This window comes from Zonotrichia leucophrys, chromosome 10 (assembly GCF_028769735.1).
Source record: "Zonotrichia leucophrys gambelii isolate GWCS_2022_RI chromosome 10, RI_Zleu_2.0, whole genome shotgun sequence".
Taxonomy (NCBI): Eukaryota; Metazoa; Chordata; class Aves; order Passeriformes; family Passerellidae; genus Zonotrichia; species Zonotrichia leucophrys.
The window spans coordinates 3,142,501-3,158,275 of NC_088180.1; the positions used below are offsets into that span (position 1 = coordinate 3,142,501).

Sequence of the window (15,775 nt, forward strand, 5' to 3'; positions counted from 1 at the left end):
ACACCAGTTGGTTCATCACAGGCCTTCAGGTCCGGTCCAGTCCTGGTCCCTCAGGTCTTTCTGGTCCAGTTTATTAAAGAAAGTATCAAACACTTATACAGCAAATAATAAGCTTATGAATATTCTGTAAGCCAAGCAATCTATTGGTTAAACTATAGCATTAACTCATCCTCATTCCTTAGGGGTTACATCTCTCTTTTCTCATGTCTTTTTCACTGTTTGTTATTATACCACAGCTAGGCCCAAGGACACTGCTATCTGTGCAGGTGCAGGACTTGGAATTAGCCATGGTTTTGTACTTTTCCATTTTCTAGCAGCTAAATTCCCAACATGTCCCTGCCCCGTTCCAGGCTGCGTTTTGGGGATATTCTGATTAATCTCACACTGCCCTCTGGCTTTGCCCTGCCTGGCTGGCTCAAGGGAACAGCACCGGCCGCTGCTTCCCTGCTCTGCAGCCTGGTGGCAGCACGAGTGCAGCAGGAACGCTGCTTTTCTGTGCCATCGACACACCCAGAGCGCGTCCGGGGTCAGTGCATCACCCGGGTAATCCCAAATTCCTGCCTTGCAGCTCCCAGGCCCTGCCCCAGCACAGATCCTCCTGCCTTCGAGCAGGCAAGGGACACATTCCCTGTGTTCTTCCCTTTTGTGCTCTGATTCATTCACCTGACTCCACATGCACTGCCTGGAGTGCCCCAGGCCAGGCTTGGAGCACCCTGGGACAGTGGCAGTGTCCCTGCCCATGGCAGGGGGTGGCACTGGATGGGCTTTGAGATCCCTCTCAACCCATACCAGGCTGTGATTCTGTGAATACAGGGACAACGATTTTAAAAATATAATGGTTAAATTTATATTTCAGTTAAAACAAATTTGTGGGTTGGAGTTGGGTAATCAGGAGTACATAAATAAAAATTCCAAATGCTGTTTTTTCCCACTTGTTTTACCTCAGGACACATAAAAGAACGTGGGAAACATCAATAAAATAGTTAGTAGGAAAATTAAACAGTAAGTGCCTTCTGTAATTTATTTGAAAACAGTTATTATTTTAAGGAGACAACATTTGTTCAACCTTCATCTCCAGTGAAAGGAAAAACACTGTAAAACCAGACTGAATATGGGAATAGCTATATTTAAATAAACAGTTGGTGTGTCTCCAAAACAGAAACTACTTGGACTGAACAGAAGCACAAGTGGCCACAAGTTGAAGTGGCCTAGGGAGGGAATGGTTTGGAATTGCTTCACTGGCAGCATTTGGGGCCTGGTTCAGCCTCTCCCCATTGCTCTCCAGGTGATCTCTCCCTGTTGCTCTGACCTTTAGGCCTTTCCTGCCTTAGGGCACTGTGAGTGTGTTCAGTGCAGAGACACCACAAGGGACTGGCCCTCGTACCTGCTGTCAGCAGCTGCTTTTGCAGCCCTCAGGGCAGTTCCTCTCTCCCTCTGAGCCCAGCTCATTTGGGAATGGCATTCCCTGCTGGCTGACATTCTGCAGTCTGTCACAGCAGCTGTCTGCCATCCAGTCTGCCTTTGCTTCAACTCTTCACAGTTTTTGAGAGATTCCTCTGGGAAGTGCAGCTAAAAATCCCCATGCAGTTGGTGCATGAGAGTGTAGAGGCAGTGGCAGCACAGGAGAGCAGCAGTCCCTGAGGTGATTCCTGTTCCACAATAGGATGGCAGATGCTTTTGCAGCCTGGCCCCACCTGACATGGATGGTGACTGTGCCAACCACCATGGGCCTTTAGGATGGACCTGACTTGTGGGGTTTGGCCCTCAGGACCCCTTGCAAGCAGTCTGGGCTCAAGCCCTTTGTCATTGAAATTATTGTGAGTTTGCATCAAACGGGTGCCTGATTTCCTCCTGCCCTAACACTGATTATTTGTTTCGGTTTTCCCCTGGACTTAGCTCAGTACAGGCTCAGAGTGCCTTGGGAGACACAGGCCGTTGCTTTGCAGTTGTTTTTCACTTTCCTGAGGTGTTTTTACAGGAGCTGAGCAGCCTGTCGAGTCTGAAGAGACTGACAGTGATGCAAGTGGAGTATAAAAACATCTTTATCCAATTAAGGAAGCTGCTGCTGGGCTCCCTGAGTGCCACCTGGAGCCGGGGCCTCGCTGGGGCTGGGATGCAGCGGGGCTGCGCCATTCCCCGGCTTCGCCTGCCCTCTGCTGCCCTCCCGGGCAACTTCAGCGCTCACAGCTCCACTCGCAGCTGCTTTATTCTGCCTTTCAGGGGCTTCCACAGCATGCACAGATGTAAATGTACAGAGGGATGGAAATCACAGCATACTTCCACAGTGCTGTTACTGGATTTAATCCCTGGAGTGGTGAAACTTCCACAGTGCAGCTGTTTGACAGCTCCAAAAACTGCATAGCTGCAGTGACTGATCCTCATTAGGGCTTTAATTACATCACACAACTTAAACATGTGCTCCTGGGTGCTGCTGTTTGTGGGCCACTGTTTTGTGCTTTATTTCAGGAAGGCTTTTCCCTGATCGATTCCCACAAGTGGCTGAAGATAGTGAGGAGAGCAGATTGCCTGCTGCTCCAGGCACAGGCCAAGGTGAGCTGAGCTGCTTCCAACATCCCTAACATGTAACAGAGATGGAGGAAATCTCTCCCTTTTAGCTAAATTAACTAGAAGGTGTTAATTACCTATGTAAATTAGAATATTTTTTTTTACTCTAGATACTAAACAAGAATGGATTAAATATTGATATCTTTTATAACTGCTAATATTCAGTTTTTAGACTGCTGAGAGTTAGCTGCTAAAACAGCCAGACTGGTTTTATTTCCCACTCTAAAATGAAGCAAATCTTTTCCAAGATTCCTCTGAGTCAGACTGCACTTCAGCAAACAAACTCTGTAACCAAGCAGTAACTGAGGCATTTTGTGGCCCCTGGCACAGCAGCTGCAGGGTGGTGGTGAAGGTGTTTGGTACTCAAGGAAACAAAATGGACGTGGGTTTCTGGTCAGCCACTCAGCTCTCCTGATGGAAAGTGGTTGGTTTGCCTTTAAGTAATCAAACAGCACTTTTTTCTTACCAATCTGTGCAAAAATCTCAGGGTTTTCTGTTCTGTGATGAACTCTGATACTCTGTAAGTACCTTAATGTTTTAAATTCATGGGTTATGCCTGAAACCAAAACACCTCTGCACTCTGCTTTCTATCAGCTTGTTAAAAACCTGGCAAACCTGAAGGCAGCTGGGGCAGGAGTTAGTTCTGATGAACCTGCAGGCTGTTCCTTCCCAGTCACCAGAGCCAGTCCCCCAGTGCAGCATCAGGGGATTCTGCTGCTCCTCACCAAGACAAAACCAACATCACACTCAGTGCCAGGCTCCAGCACAGCTCTGAGGGGCACCTCAGGAAAGGAGGAATTTTAACAGCCTGAAATTAATTTGGTGCATCCCAGTGTTTACTTACCATAAATCCACACAACTTCAGCTGCAGTGATTTTACCACACAGCTTCTCTACTTCGTATCCTAACAGTGGATGCAGCTTCTGGGCTCATCTTTATGATAAATTTCTGGTTTATCTTGTACTCCTTGTTTTTTGTAAGTCACTTACAGTGCAACTTGCTCATCACTTCAAATATGGCTTCAGTAGGACACTGTGGCTCTTAGCCAGCACAAGATTAATCTTCTTAATAATTTTGCAAGAAATAATTTCCCTTCATATTGTTTTCCTTGAGCTCATCCCCCCAGCCCAGCATGGAAGAGGTACAAATGTAATGATTCCATGACATCAGGGGTGTTTAATACTTGAGTTTTTGTGTGGTTCAGGTGTGACTGCCCAGGCCTCAGTTTATGCTATAAACCTTGACATATCACAGCTCTCTTTCCACTAAGGAACAATGTTTAATTTTCAAAGTCCACTGTTGTTTATGAACTGCAAACTAAAGTATTTACCAGTCCTTGTGAGAAACCCAAGGGAGTCCAAATAGTCCAGCCCCAAAATTAATCTGGGGATCTAAACAAGCAAGTGCTCTTTGAAAGTGTCCTAAGGACACTCCAGCCAAGTTCCTTTTGTGAAATCAGAACTCACCTGCCTGGCACTGCCTGGCTCTGGGAGGCTGCCCCAGTTCCTTAATTAATGAGGGCAAATCCAGCTGGGCACTGGCAATGAGTGCCACACTTCACATTAGTTTGACATTTTTCCCTTTAGAAAAGCACTGAGCCAGGCTTTTGTGCTTACCCTGCCCTAAAAATCTTTTTATGGGATTCAAACATCTTCAAGCAGCAGGCATGTAAACACAGGGGCTGTCAGCAGGAGCTGCCTCATCTCTGAGACAGGAGCTTTAAAGTGAGAGGTGTCCTTGTGTTCCAGCAATGTGGGATTAAAATGGGCATTGAAAATGGGGCTGACACTGGAATCTCAGGAAGATGAAGACCTAAATAAGCCAGGCTGGGCCAAGGAGAATTTGCTGCTTTTCTTGTATTTTAGGTTTTTTAAAATTGAAATTTCAAGATCAAACCGAAAGTTCCATTAATTCACTCTCTGAACACTGAATATGCACCTCCCTCACGTCAGCTCCAGGTGCTCAGGCCAAGCTTATCACACACCAGAGACTCCATCCCCATTTCAGGGCACTTTGCTGAACCTGGGGCACTTATTAAAAATACCAATTATGGTACAGCCCAACAACCTACTCTGGGGGGTCAGAGCTATCTGGCAGTTTTCAATAATTTTTAGTAGCATTTCACTCTTTGAAGTAATGCATTGAATTTCCTGCACTCCTTTCAACGTGCCAGTTTCTGTTCAAGGAACATTTAGGTGAGAGCCAAAGTGAATGTGTTGGTTTAGCTCCCCACAGGAGCAGGCAGACCAGGAACATAAATCCTAACTGGAACATGCATTCCCAGAATTGCTAGTCCAGATCCAGAGTTAACTTCTGCTTACTCTTGTGTCATTTTTTGTCACAAATAACAGTGCAGAGCTGGCACATCTTACAGGACAGTACCTGCAGCAACAATAAAACTTAATTTTCCTGCTGAGTCCTGGCAAGGCTTGCCCACTTGGCTAAACCTTGAATTAGTGACAGGTGGCCTTGCATCACTCACCCTTTTCTTGCATATTTTAACCTGATTTTCAAATCAGCAATCACAGTCTTCTGGTTAAGCTGCTGGGAAAAACTGAAAATACAGCAATTTGTTTTTAAATTGGCACAGTTATCCACAAATCTATTGCCTTGTTCCCAACTCCAACAAGCATGGATTTACTCCGAGCAGCTGGAGGGGGCTCCAGGCTGATCTGCTCTCCCGTGTTCCCAGCAGAGCGAGTGCCGCATGTTCCGCGTGCAGTTCGGAGGCAGCTGCAGGGAGGAGGTGCAGGAGCGCTGCAGCAGCTGCGTCCACAAGCTCAGGCAGTTCCTGCCCGTGCAGGGGGCTGAGGAGCAGAGCCCCAGCCAGGACAGCCAGGCCATGGACACCGAGCACGCAGTAAGTGAGCACACACACCCAGAAGCACTCACCTCTGGAGTTTCTCACAGCTCTGAGACTGCCTGCATCAAATGGGAGTTGGGAAATTGGACAGGGCAAAAAATGATCAGAGCCACCAAGTAACCCTGGCTCCTGGCTCCTTTCTGTGTGTTCCTGCTTTGCAGTGGCAGTAGCTGCTACAACTGCTTATTTACAATTTAACCTAACCTGGCACATCTCAGGAGGAACAGAATGTTTCCCCTCTCCAAGTCCTGAGATAACTGGAAAAGGCAGAGACAAACTGTCGCAGACATTTCTTCATAGAAATCCTTTCTTTGGGATTTGTCCATCTTCTGGGAAGCAAAGGGCCCCAGAAGAAGAATGTAAACAAATTGTTATCGGCTGTTGTGAGATGTGGCAGGTGATCCTGTGATTGGCTCATCTTGCATGTTTCCAACTAAGGGCCAATCACAGGAGCAGCTCAGGGGAGATTCCCTGAACACAGAACTTTGTTATTCATTCCTTCTATTCTATTCTTAGGATAGCAGCTCTCTGCAAGCTCTCTCTTTATTCTTTTTAGTATAGTTATAATGCATTATATATTATATATCAATAAATCAAGCCTTCTGATCAAGGAACAAGATTCTCGTCCTTCTCTCACCTCAGCGACCACATCAGGTTGCTGTAATAACAAACAGCATTTTCCAGGGTGATTATTCCAAAATCTCTGCTCTCTTGGGTATTTGGATCCATGGAAAAGAAGCAGTGTGCTCTTGTGAGCATCCATCCAAAACATTCTTTGAAGTTACTCCTAGGAAGTTGTTTGTGACTTCAGTTTAGCCATGAGCTAACAGGCCTGTAGTTAAACTGTCATGTCTTTCATTTTTAAAGACTGGAGCAGATGTGCATGCAGGTTCCATAAAAAGATGTCATTTTACTGCAGAAGGTAGCTGAGCACATTCCCTTCCCGTCAGTGCTAAAAATGGAACTGCTTCCCCCCCTGCACATACCCACACTCTGCTTGGTAACAAGCCCTTATTTGCATTTGGTATTTTCTAGCCAGATGAGCCTCTCCCAGACTCCTGCACAAGCCTTGGAGAAAGAAGATCTGTAGCACAGCTTGCACAGGTAAAAAACAAACATCTCCTGGTTAGAGTCTGTAACTGAGCCTGAGAATGAGCTGTCTCAGATTCCATCTGGGAAATGCCTTCCCTGAGCATTGGGATGCCATCATCTACACCAGCAAAACACTGGGTCTGTGTAATGATCCAGAGCCAGGGAATCAGCAGCAAAACAAGGTGTTGGGTGGTGTAATCACCCCATCTGAATAGGAACAAATGACACACTGAGAGCAAAGAAATACCCAGAGGCAACATCCAAATGAATGGCTCTGGCACTGGGTTGACTCTGCAGATCAGAGCTGAAGCCTGCAAATATCAATCAAGGAATCACAGAATATCCCATCTGGCCCTGCTCTGGCAGTGAGAGCCCATTCTCCTTTGTCCCCAGTCCCTCTCCAGCTCTCTGGGAGCCCCTTTAGGCACTGCCAGGGGCTCTGAGGTTCCCCTGGACCCTTCTCAACCCCGACCCACAGCAAAGCATCCCCCTATTCCATGGACAGCTTCACTGAGCAGTTCTGGGTAAATACCTGAAGTCAACTGTTGCTCATTTACTGGAATTCAGGCCAGGGCAGAAGCAGGTGAGCAGAAAACTCTGCTCTTTTCTGGTTTTGTGCAGTTCCTTCTCTGTGTCTTCCTTACCCTTCTTTCATAGCCACTGGCTGAGCACAGAATCCCAGAGTGGGATGGACTGGAAGGGACCTCAGCGGTCACCTCATTCCAACCCCAGTGCCACAATGCCCAGAGTTCTCCCATCACCATGGGAAAAAGCTGGGAGAGGGGATTAAACAGGGGTAAAAAGGAAATTTTAACATAAAAGCCCCATACTTCTAATGCGTGGGGGCGTGAACGGCCCTGGAATCCGGCTATCTGGTGAGGGGCGAAGGCCAGGGCCCCTGCGCATCAGAAAGCAGCCCCCTCGGCGTCTCTTGGCCTCGGGCTGAGCTGGGGGATAGCTCGGAGCAGTGCGGTGAGAGACGAATTAGGAGGCGACCACTTGCTGGGGGTAAACTGTCGGTTTATTACAGAAGAACCAACAAGGAGGGGAAACACCCAGCAAATGGCCCCGAACAGGGGGCAGGAGAGGATTTTAAGGGAAAAGGAGGGAAGAAGGCAGGGAAACCCGGCTATCCAATAGAAATACATATTTGGAGGTACGAAACATAACTGATATACTAAAGTAACCAACTGTTATAAATCATAGGAGGGGCTCCGGGGCTACAGCCAACCATAACTCCCAGAGAAAAGAAAATTCTCGAAACCTGGGAGGAGAAAAGGGGTGATTGACTGACCCCAAGGAGGAAACAACTTTCACTTTATAAGAGAAACCAAGGGAGGAGCAGTTTCATTTCCATAGCAACCTAACTGGCAGGGTCCTGGGAAAGGAAGAAACCATTTAATACAGAAAATGGGGGGAGCAAACTAACAAACTTAAGAACACACCACAGCATTCTAAAAAACATTTGGCTAAATGAAAAGCTTGCAAGTGCATGCTTGGTTATCCCCACACATCCATGTGGCAGCAGGTACAGCTCATACAGAGTGTAGTGATTACAGAATGGATACCCAGCAGGAACCACAGTACCCAGGAGATTCCATTTCCAGGGTCCATTTCCAGCTGAAATAATTGCAGTGTAAAAGCTACACTGGAATCACACCTGAGCATCAGAGAAAAGCTCACACACAGAGAAGCTGTCTGATGGCACTCCAAGAGCACCAAAGCCAGGCAGCTCCCTGTTCCTGCAGCACCGGGAGGGCTGGGCTGTGGCTGTGTCCCTGTGTCCCAGGCAGCACCAGGGGGGCTGGGCTGTGGCTGTGTCCCTGTGTCCCACTCAGGGCCCCTTCCCACCTTCCGTTGGCAGTGGGTGCTGCGGCAGCGGCCGGAGCTGCCCCCGGTGCTGCGGCAGCCGGCCTGGAGCGCCCGCGAGCTGGGAACCTTCATGCGCCTGTGCCTCATGGACCAGCACTTCCCTGCCTTCGTGGAGGACGTGGAGAAGGAGCTGCACAGGCTGGCCAAGGAATAGGCACACCTGGCACCCCAGCTCTGCTGATTAAAGGTTCAATAACAATGCCTACAGCGGTTTTTGTCGGTGTTTTATTTTTAAAAACAGGTGAATCCACTTTTTATACATCATTGCACTTCAACAAATACACAGAACACGAGTTCATGCAGCTACAGTTACGCACATCATGAGAACCCTGGTGGGTCTATTTCTACAATCTTTAAATCATGAGAAATTACAGTGTCAAACTAAAGAGGAATAACTAGTTGCATAGAATATCACCATGCTGTAACATTTCATCATTTAAACAAAACAAAAAAAAAAAAAAAAAAGAAAATTATAAAAGTTTGCCTGAATTGAATGTACAAGAATATGTCGAACACATCAGTGCAAAAGGATTTGAGAATTTACATGAGTTAACAAAAAAAAAAAAATCACTTAAAAAGCAATCATATATATATATTTATAAACTGAAGGTTTGTTTTTGTTTCCAACTGCATCCCACCACCACCAGCAGCCCCTGGCACCACCCAGCCCCGACGCCCAACAGGACACCCCGCGCTCCATGGTTAAAGCCCTTAAGGAAATTCCAATGTCCCTGCTGCGAGCACCGGCCCGGCATCACTCCCTCCTTCCAGCCATACAGTAAGGAATGAATATCAGCAGCTTCAAAATGAACCACAACGACTTCTGGTTTCCCCTCCCCCAAATATAAATATATACTGTATATATCTTTAAGTTTCGCTGTACTTTACAAAAGAAGTCTCACTAGATGGCAGCGGTGCGGTTTGAGCGGTGCCGAATTTAACAGCTACAGGAAGTAAAAAACAGCGCATGCGTGAACCCGCCTGGCTACTGCTCGTGTAAAGAGAGGAAAGGAGGAAAAAAAAGCAACATTCACAGCACATCAAGCCCAAAAGAGTTTACACCTTCTACACGGAAGCATTATTAAAATTCATCTGGCTAGGTCATCCTTGCAGGAGAGGCTAAATAAGGCATGCGTTAGACAGTCATATTGTTGCTCACTTGGAAAGGAAAGAAAAAAAAAAAAAGAAATCAGACAGAACTGGAGTTCTAGAACCAAGAGTTCCAACCCTTAAATTTAGCAGGTCATATTGCCATCAGTCTCTCAGAAACTTAAAGCTCTAAAAAAGAAACGAGAAAGAGGTGCTAGTCAATGGTGAACAGCGCGAGCCGCCGCAGCCTGCAACCCCCGCGCTCCCACCGGGGCTCCGCTTTTTATGGGAATCAATCAGGAGGGCTCGGCAGCCTTGCCCACATTTTAGCAAGCAGGGCCTTAAACCCCCCGCCTGTCTGAGGAAATCAATGTTTGGTGCCCACCCGTGGTCCCTGAGGTGCAGCAGGAATGTTTAATGTTTAATGTTTAATGCAGGGAAGGCTTTGCTGCTGCCCCCCAGCACTGAGGGCAGGAGGGCTGGGCCTGCCCGCTCCCGGCCGGGCGCAGGCAATACTTACATGATGAGCATTTTTAATTTGTGTTTCTCTGACGTAAGTTTTTGTCTTTGTGATTGTTTGTAGAATTGGTTTTCCTGCAGAAAGAGATGGGAGAGAAATGCATCAAAAATCAGTCACAGGTACAGGGAAAATGGATGTTATTTGTACTTCATTAGGCAGCGTTTCAGCCTTCCTTCAACACAGTTTTAGCCTTTGTATTTTAGCCCAATATTTGTTTTCTAGCAAGATGTTGCTTTTCTTTCCTCCGGTGCTAAGAAATGCACCAGAAGGCCCAACACCATCTGTAATGTCACATGCAATATCAATCCTATGATTTATCACCTCCCACAACCCCCCAGATTTTTTTCCCAAAAACACACTTACATTGGCCCAGCTGGTTCATCATCTGCAGCAAGCATCCCGAGGCACCAGGGAGAGACAAGGGAAGGAAAGAAAAAGAGAGTCAGTGTTTGTAGGGGGCCACAACGAGCAGCAAAGTGATCTATCTACAGCATCAAAGGCCATTCCAGTCGGGAGTGCAAGGATCATGGAGTTACTGCTCTGGATTCGGGTTTAATGGCAGGTATGTTGCTTCAATGGGTTTAGTTAACACTTGGAATGCTGGTCATGAAGGACTGCAACTGTAGCGGACAGATTGGTGCAACATGATCAAGACTCATCTTGTCCCCAAGTTCCAGTGGTTCAATCTCATAAAAAATAGATGAGGAGACAAACCAACGGTTCAGTTGTAAAATCCTGCTGGATGTTTGCTTGCATTGACTTTTTAAAAATATTTATTTTAATTTTTAAGCTGTTTTTCCACTGCTGATGGGTAACTCCTGGTATATACCCCAGAGGGTACACACCCCACACTCATTTTTCCCCACAGATGAAACAACCTCTACACTCCCCTTTTTTCTCAATGTTTAATTAGAAGGGACCAGGTTAGGAGGAGGCTGAAGGGGAACACTCATTTCCAGCCCCAGCCATGGTCCTTGGGCAGCAGCATCCAGAGTCACCAGGAGGAGTCGGGGTGCTGGGACACCTCTGGACACCCTTCAGCTGCAGAGGACTGACAGCATGTCCTGCCCATGGCCCTTGGCAAAACTCATTTAGGAACTGGCAGGGGGCAGGGAATCTGCCAATGAGGAATGTTTCATATCAACTCTCACGACCAATTGGGCTTTGGTTTGGAATTCTCAAACACCATTTTCACCCACGCTGTAGTACAGAGGACAAAAATGCATTTACACAACAGTACAAGAGTCAATCCAGGAGCCTCATGCTCCCACAGATGGATTTTGGGGGGACCAATTCAGGCCCTGCTGGTTTTGGCACTTGACAGTTGCCGTTCCCACCTCGTGCCGGAGGGATTTTTCAGGGAAGTCTTTGAGAAACTCTCAGCAGGATTCCACAAGGGTGCTTAGTGCACATGAAGCAGTTATGGAAATTACAGTCTTACAGTGTAGGCATCCGCATGAGCACACGCCAGGAGTAATGTCAGGGAGAGGGGACATTACTCCACCTGGGCCCTCGAGGCAACAACGGAGAGGCAAAGCCACCGCTAGCACAAACAGTGACCAGAACAGAAAATACTTCAAAAATAAAGAACTAACCACAAACCAAGAGCTTTACAGCCAAAGTAACAGACTAGCGACACACCGGTGTCCACAGAATTCCAGTACCAGCAACAGTAACTATCGGACACGGTACAGAGAACTGGGACTAGGAAGGACAGCCAGACATCAATGTGCTGTTGTATATACAGTGAGATATACAGAGACACATCAGGTACTCGAACACAAAGCACAGCAGAGGAATCTATGGCTTCCTTCCACAAACATCTCTGGGAACCAAGGATCCGAGAGCAGCCCAGCTCCGGGGGGACAGCGAGCCCTGGCCCCGAGGCCAGCGCTGCCTCCGAGACCCAGCTCGGCTCCACCAAGCACCATCCACTGCTTTGGGAGTTTGTTTGGCTGGACTTCAGCAATAGCAAACTGCACCGCGGACACTCGCTACAAAATAACCTTTATCCCTTCTCTGCTCAAAGATTTAAATGCCCGCTTCACATCAGCAAGTTTGTGTTGTCAAAAAAAAAAAAAAAAAAATTTAAAAAGCAGCTTCAAATTGATAAAGGCTGCCATTGGTGATTCCTCACGAAGATCCCACAAAAAAGCCTACTGGGAATACTCTGGTGGATCCTCACGACTGCTCCCTGTCCCATCTCTAAGCTAAACCACAGATAAAAAGACCAAGGGAAATTCCCAGTCAGTCATTAAGTGCTGGCAAAGCATCCCCAGTACAGTACAGACACAGACCGAACCCTCAGCGAAACCAGGGGCAACAGAACAACAGAAAAACCAGTACAAAATCAGACTAAAGAAAAGGTTCAAAACAGCAAACTGAAATCCAAATTAGTTGTGAACGTGAATGAGGAAGTTTTCAAGAGTGTTAACGTCATGACTTGTGCGTTGTATAGACTGAAGCGGAGGTTAAACAAACTCCAAAGCATGCAGAGCTCTCACTTACCACCATTTTTTAAGGGTATGATGCAATTGAAGGGGGGAAAAAAAAAAAAAGAAGTCATAGTAACCGACAAGATCAATATCACCCAAAGCTTTAATGCCACAGCCCTGCTCTAGGACAGTCAGCAGCACCTATGCACAGAAAGGTCCCCCAGCACTGGGAGCAGCCACTGAGCCCCTCCTGCAGCACCTGCCCTGGCACTGGGATCGCCACAACCCCCCTGCTCAGAGCACAGCAATGACCCCTGCCACAGGCAGGCCTTTCCTCAGGCATGGAGTGACCATGGGCTCCCAAAACTGCACATTCTGAGCCAAAATGGGAGATGTGCTGCTTGGCTTAACACAGGTAATCAATCCCTGCAGGCAGAAATAGCTGGGACTTAAAACTGGAAGATGATGACAAGTAGATCTCCCTTAGCTCCTCCACTTGGATGGGAATGTGTTTTGTGCCCCCCCTCCGATTTTCAGCCTTAATTTACAGGCATTTTGTATGTCACTCAGTTTCTTTCACCGCCTTTGGAAAGCTACAGGGTTTATTTTTAGTATCAAATTAATCCTGGGTAGCATCTTGTGACTGGAGAAGTTAAAAATGAAACACTAGCGGCTTCTTCCAGCACTAAGATTCCAATTTTTGCTTCTGAAGGGATTCTACATCTCAGCTCATGCTTTAAAACCTGGAAAGAATCAATCCCAGCCTGGTTTGGGTTGGAAGGGACCTTAAAGCCCATCCAGTGCCACCCCCTGCCATGGGCAGGGACACTTTCCACTGTCCCAGGATGCTCCAGCCTGGCCTTGGGCACTGCCAGGGGTGCAGGAACAGCTCAAAGCTCTGAAGGAGCAACCAGAGCCTGTAACAACTCAGGGTCCTGTGTCCATTCCCACTGGGACACAGCAATGCTGCTGGGAACAGCTGATGGATATGGCCTCACTCTGTACCTGCCTCACCACGACAAATTTAAAGTGTAGGAGAGAAAGATGTGCATAAAGGGAAAAAAAGCCCCACCAAAATCATTGGTTACAAAAGGTAAATGGTTGCAGTTAGAACAGTTTGTTTCTTTCAATTACTTACAGTAATAGCAGGAACAGGGAAAGTCAAGAAAAAAGCAAAAGAGGGTTAGAAAGAATGTGGGGATTGGGATGGAGCTTCTGCAGAGCCAGGAGAGGAAACACATTTAGGGGAAGTCTTTGGATTAGGCTGAGGAATGAGAGGGGAAGAAGGAAAAGGGAGGTGTTATAACCCAGTCACCCCAGGGCTATGGATTTCCAAGTACAAACCACTCCCATTCCTACGGGGAATGGAGCCAAGGGGTTTTACCTTCTACTTACCCCAGAAAACCCTTTAAGCCAGGGGCTGTGCTGACTTTAGACTACTGGATGCAACACCAGCAGAAAACCCTTCCTTTAGGAGCTCTGCTAGGCTACCCTCAGCTGGTGCTGGCTGAGCCAAGGAAACCCAGCAGCTCAGGCTGCACTACAGAGACAAAGCCATTCCCCTCTCTCCCTGCCCAGGGCAGCACCCTGGCATTCCCTGCTGGCACCTCCTCCCCTGGGCATGCAGCCACGTGCCAGGGCATGCCAGCTCATGCAGCTCTGACCCCCAAAGCCATGGAAGCTGCCTGTGGCCAGCCCCTGTGGGTGTGCCAGCCCCCTGTGGGTGTGCCAGCCCCTCTGGCTGCTCTCTGGACGCTGCCTTGCCAGGTGTAAGGCAGGTCAGAACTGACGTTCTGAGAGGATGCAGGAATTCAATCTGAGAGGATGCAGGAATTCAAGCGCCATCTGCCCTCCCTTCCTCCTTCCAGCACGGGATTTGGGTGTGCTGGGAGAACATCCACAGCAAACCCTGCTCCAGGCACCCCCTGATGCCACTGCTTTGGTGGAAACAGGGATTTCATGGGTGCAATGTTCCTTTTCCTGCTCTCCAGCAGCAGGAAAAACAATCAGCTCCCAAATCAGAGTCCTGAGAAGGAGGAAACATCAGCCAAGGAGCTCCTGAGCAGCCCTGGCCCGAGGCACACCAAGCAGCTCACGGACACACAAAGCCAGGTCCATGCAAAACCGAGGCCTGCAGTCAGGAAATGCCAAAGTTAAAGGAGAGTCCCTGCTCTGCCAGCGCCTCCAACAGAGGGAACCTTTACACTGAACTGCCCCAAGTGCACCCTGGAGCCCATCACCCTCCCCAGCCTCCCATGGGCACGCTGAGCCAGGGCACGGGAAGCCTGTAGAGCATGGAGATCTGAGGGAAAGGGAAACATTCAATTGTTGCTTTGGGCTGGCCAGGCAGAATTTCCAGGTGCTGGGGAAAAAGTTCCAGAGGCCTGAGGGATCTCACCCAGAGAACACTTCCCAGGAACTTGTCCCAGGACCAAGTGGGCACTTGTGCCCAGCACCAGGCTGGTCTCACCTGAGGAGCTGACCCAGCACACCCCAAACGTTGTCATTTGTGCAGGTTTAACTGAGCCAGCCCTAAAGTATCACCTGGGCACAGCATGAGGTGAGAGCTCAGTGTGGGCACCTGCAGCTCCCAGCAGAATACAAAACCAGCAGCTCATCCTGCACTGCCCAGTCAGGAGCCAAGGTGTGCTCCAGCAGTTCATTAACAGCTCCTTCTGCTCCAAAAGCCTTTGGTTTTCCTGAGGAAGTGGATTTTCCACAGGAAGTGGCCACGTTTAGCAGCACTGGTTTTCTCCAAATTTTAAAACCAATCCTTAGGAGTGGTCTGAGTAAGCCACACTTCCAGTTCTCTGTGCACTCCTCTCAGCAGGCCAGAGGGTGGCCAGGCCATCAGAGGACACCTGAGGGACAGTGGCAGACACCCTGAGGTGGACGTGTGGCACCTGCAGAGTGGGGACACCACAGGTCCAACAGCTGCACCCAACCCTCGGGCTCTTTCCAGGATCTGCAGCCAGAGCCATCCCCCGGCAGGACGTGCAGCAGATCCAGTGGGGCCACCCACTCTCACACTGCTGTGGGACACAGGCTGACACACACCTGGGGACGCCAGAAGGGCGCTCCAGAGTTATTCCACCCTGGGAAGAGGGGGTGATGGTGCTCATGATGAAACAATCCCAGTGTCTAAATCTGGAGAGGTCCAAGAAGAACACTCCCATCCCAGCAGGAAGGGCAGCACCACCTCACGTGGAGCTCTGCCATGAGCACATCCCTAAAGGTGAGCAATTCCCACTGACACCAGGGCTGGAAAAGCCAGCAGAGCTCCTGGCTGTGCCAGCTGCTGTGGAGAAGGAGTGCTGTGTGTTTGGCCTCAGTGCTGGC

At 48.4% G+C, this 15,775-nt stretch overlaps 2 protein-coding genes across 4 annotated transcripts in view; one reads left to right on the forward strand and one right to left on the reverse strand.

The window, feature by feature from the left end:
- Positions 1 to 9,581, forward strand: part of REC114 (REC114 meiotic recombination protein) — an 18,493-nt gene extending 8,912 nt beyond the window's left edge. For 2 of the 3 annotated variants that reach the window (XM_064722547.1, XM_064722549.1), the window contains exons 3-6: positions 2,467 to 2,550; positions 5,258 to 5,425; positions 6,464 to 6,532; positions 8,385 to 9,581. In XM_064722547.1, the coding sequence (XP_064578617.1) occupies positions 2,467 to 2,550; positions 5,258 to 5,425; positions 6,464 to 6,532; positions 8,385 to 8,546 (483 nt within the window). In that variant the 3' untranslated portion in view covers positions 8,547 to 9,581. The remainder of the gene's footprint in view (positions 1 to 2,466; positions 2,551 to 5,257; positions 5,426 to 6,463; positions 6,533 to 8,384) is intronic. The other variant, XM_064722548.1, reaches the window with a different exon arrangement.
- Positions 8,600 to 15,775, reverse strand: part of NPTN (neuroplastin) — a 27,050-nt gene continuing 19,874 nt past the window's right edge. The window contains exons 6-8 of the mRNA XM_064722550.1: positions 10,365 to 10,386; positions 10,002 to 10,075; positions 8,600 to 9,670 (exon numbers count right to left, since the gene is read on the reverse strand). Of these exons, the coding sequence (XP_064578620.1) occupies positions 10,015 to 10,075; positions 10,365 to 10,386 (83 nt within the window). The 3' untranslated portion in view covers positions 8,600 to 9,670; positions 10,002 to 10,014. The remainder of the gene's footprint in view (positions 9,671 to 10,001; positions 10,076 to 10,364; positions 10,387 to 15,775) is intronic.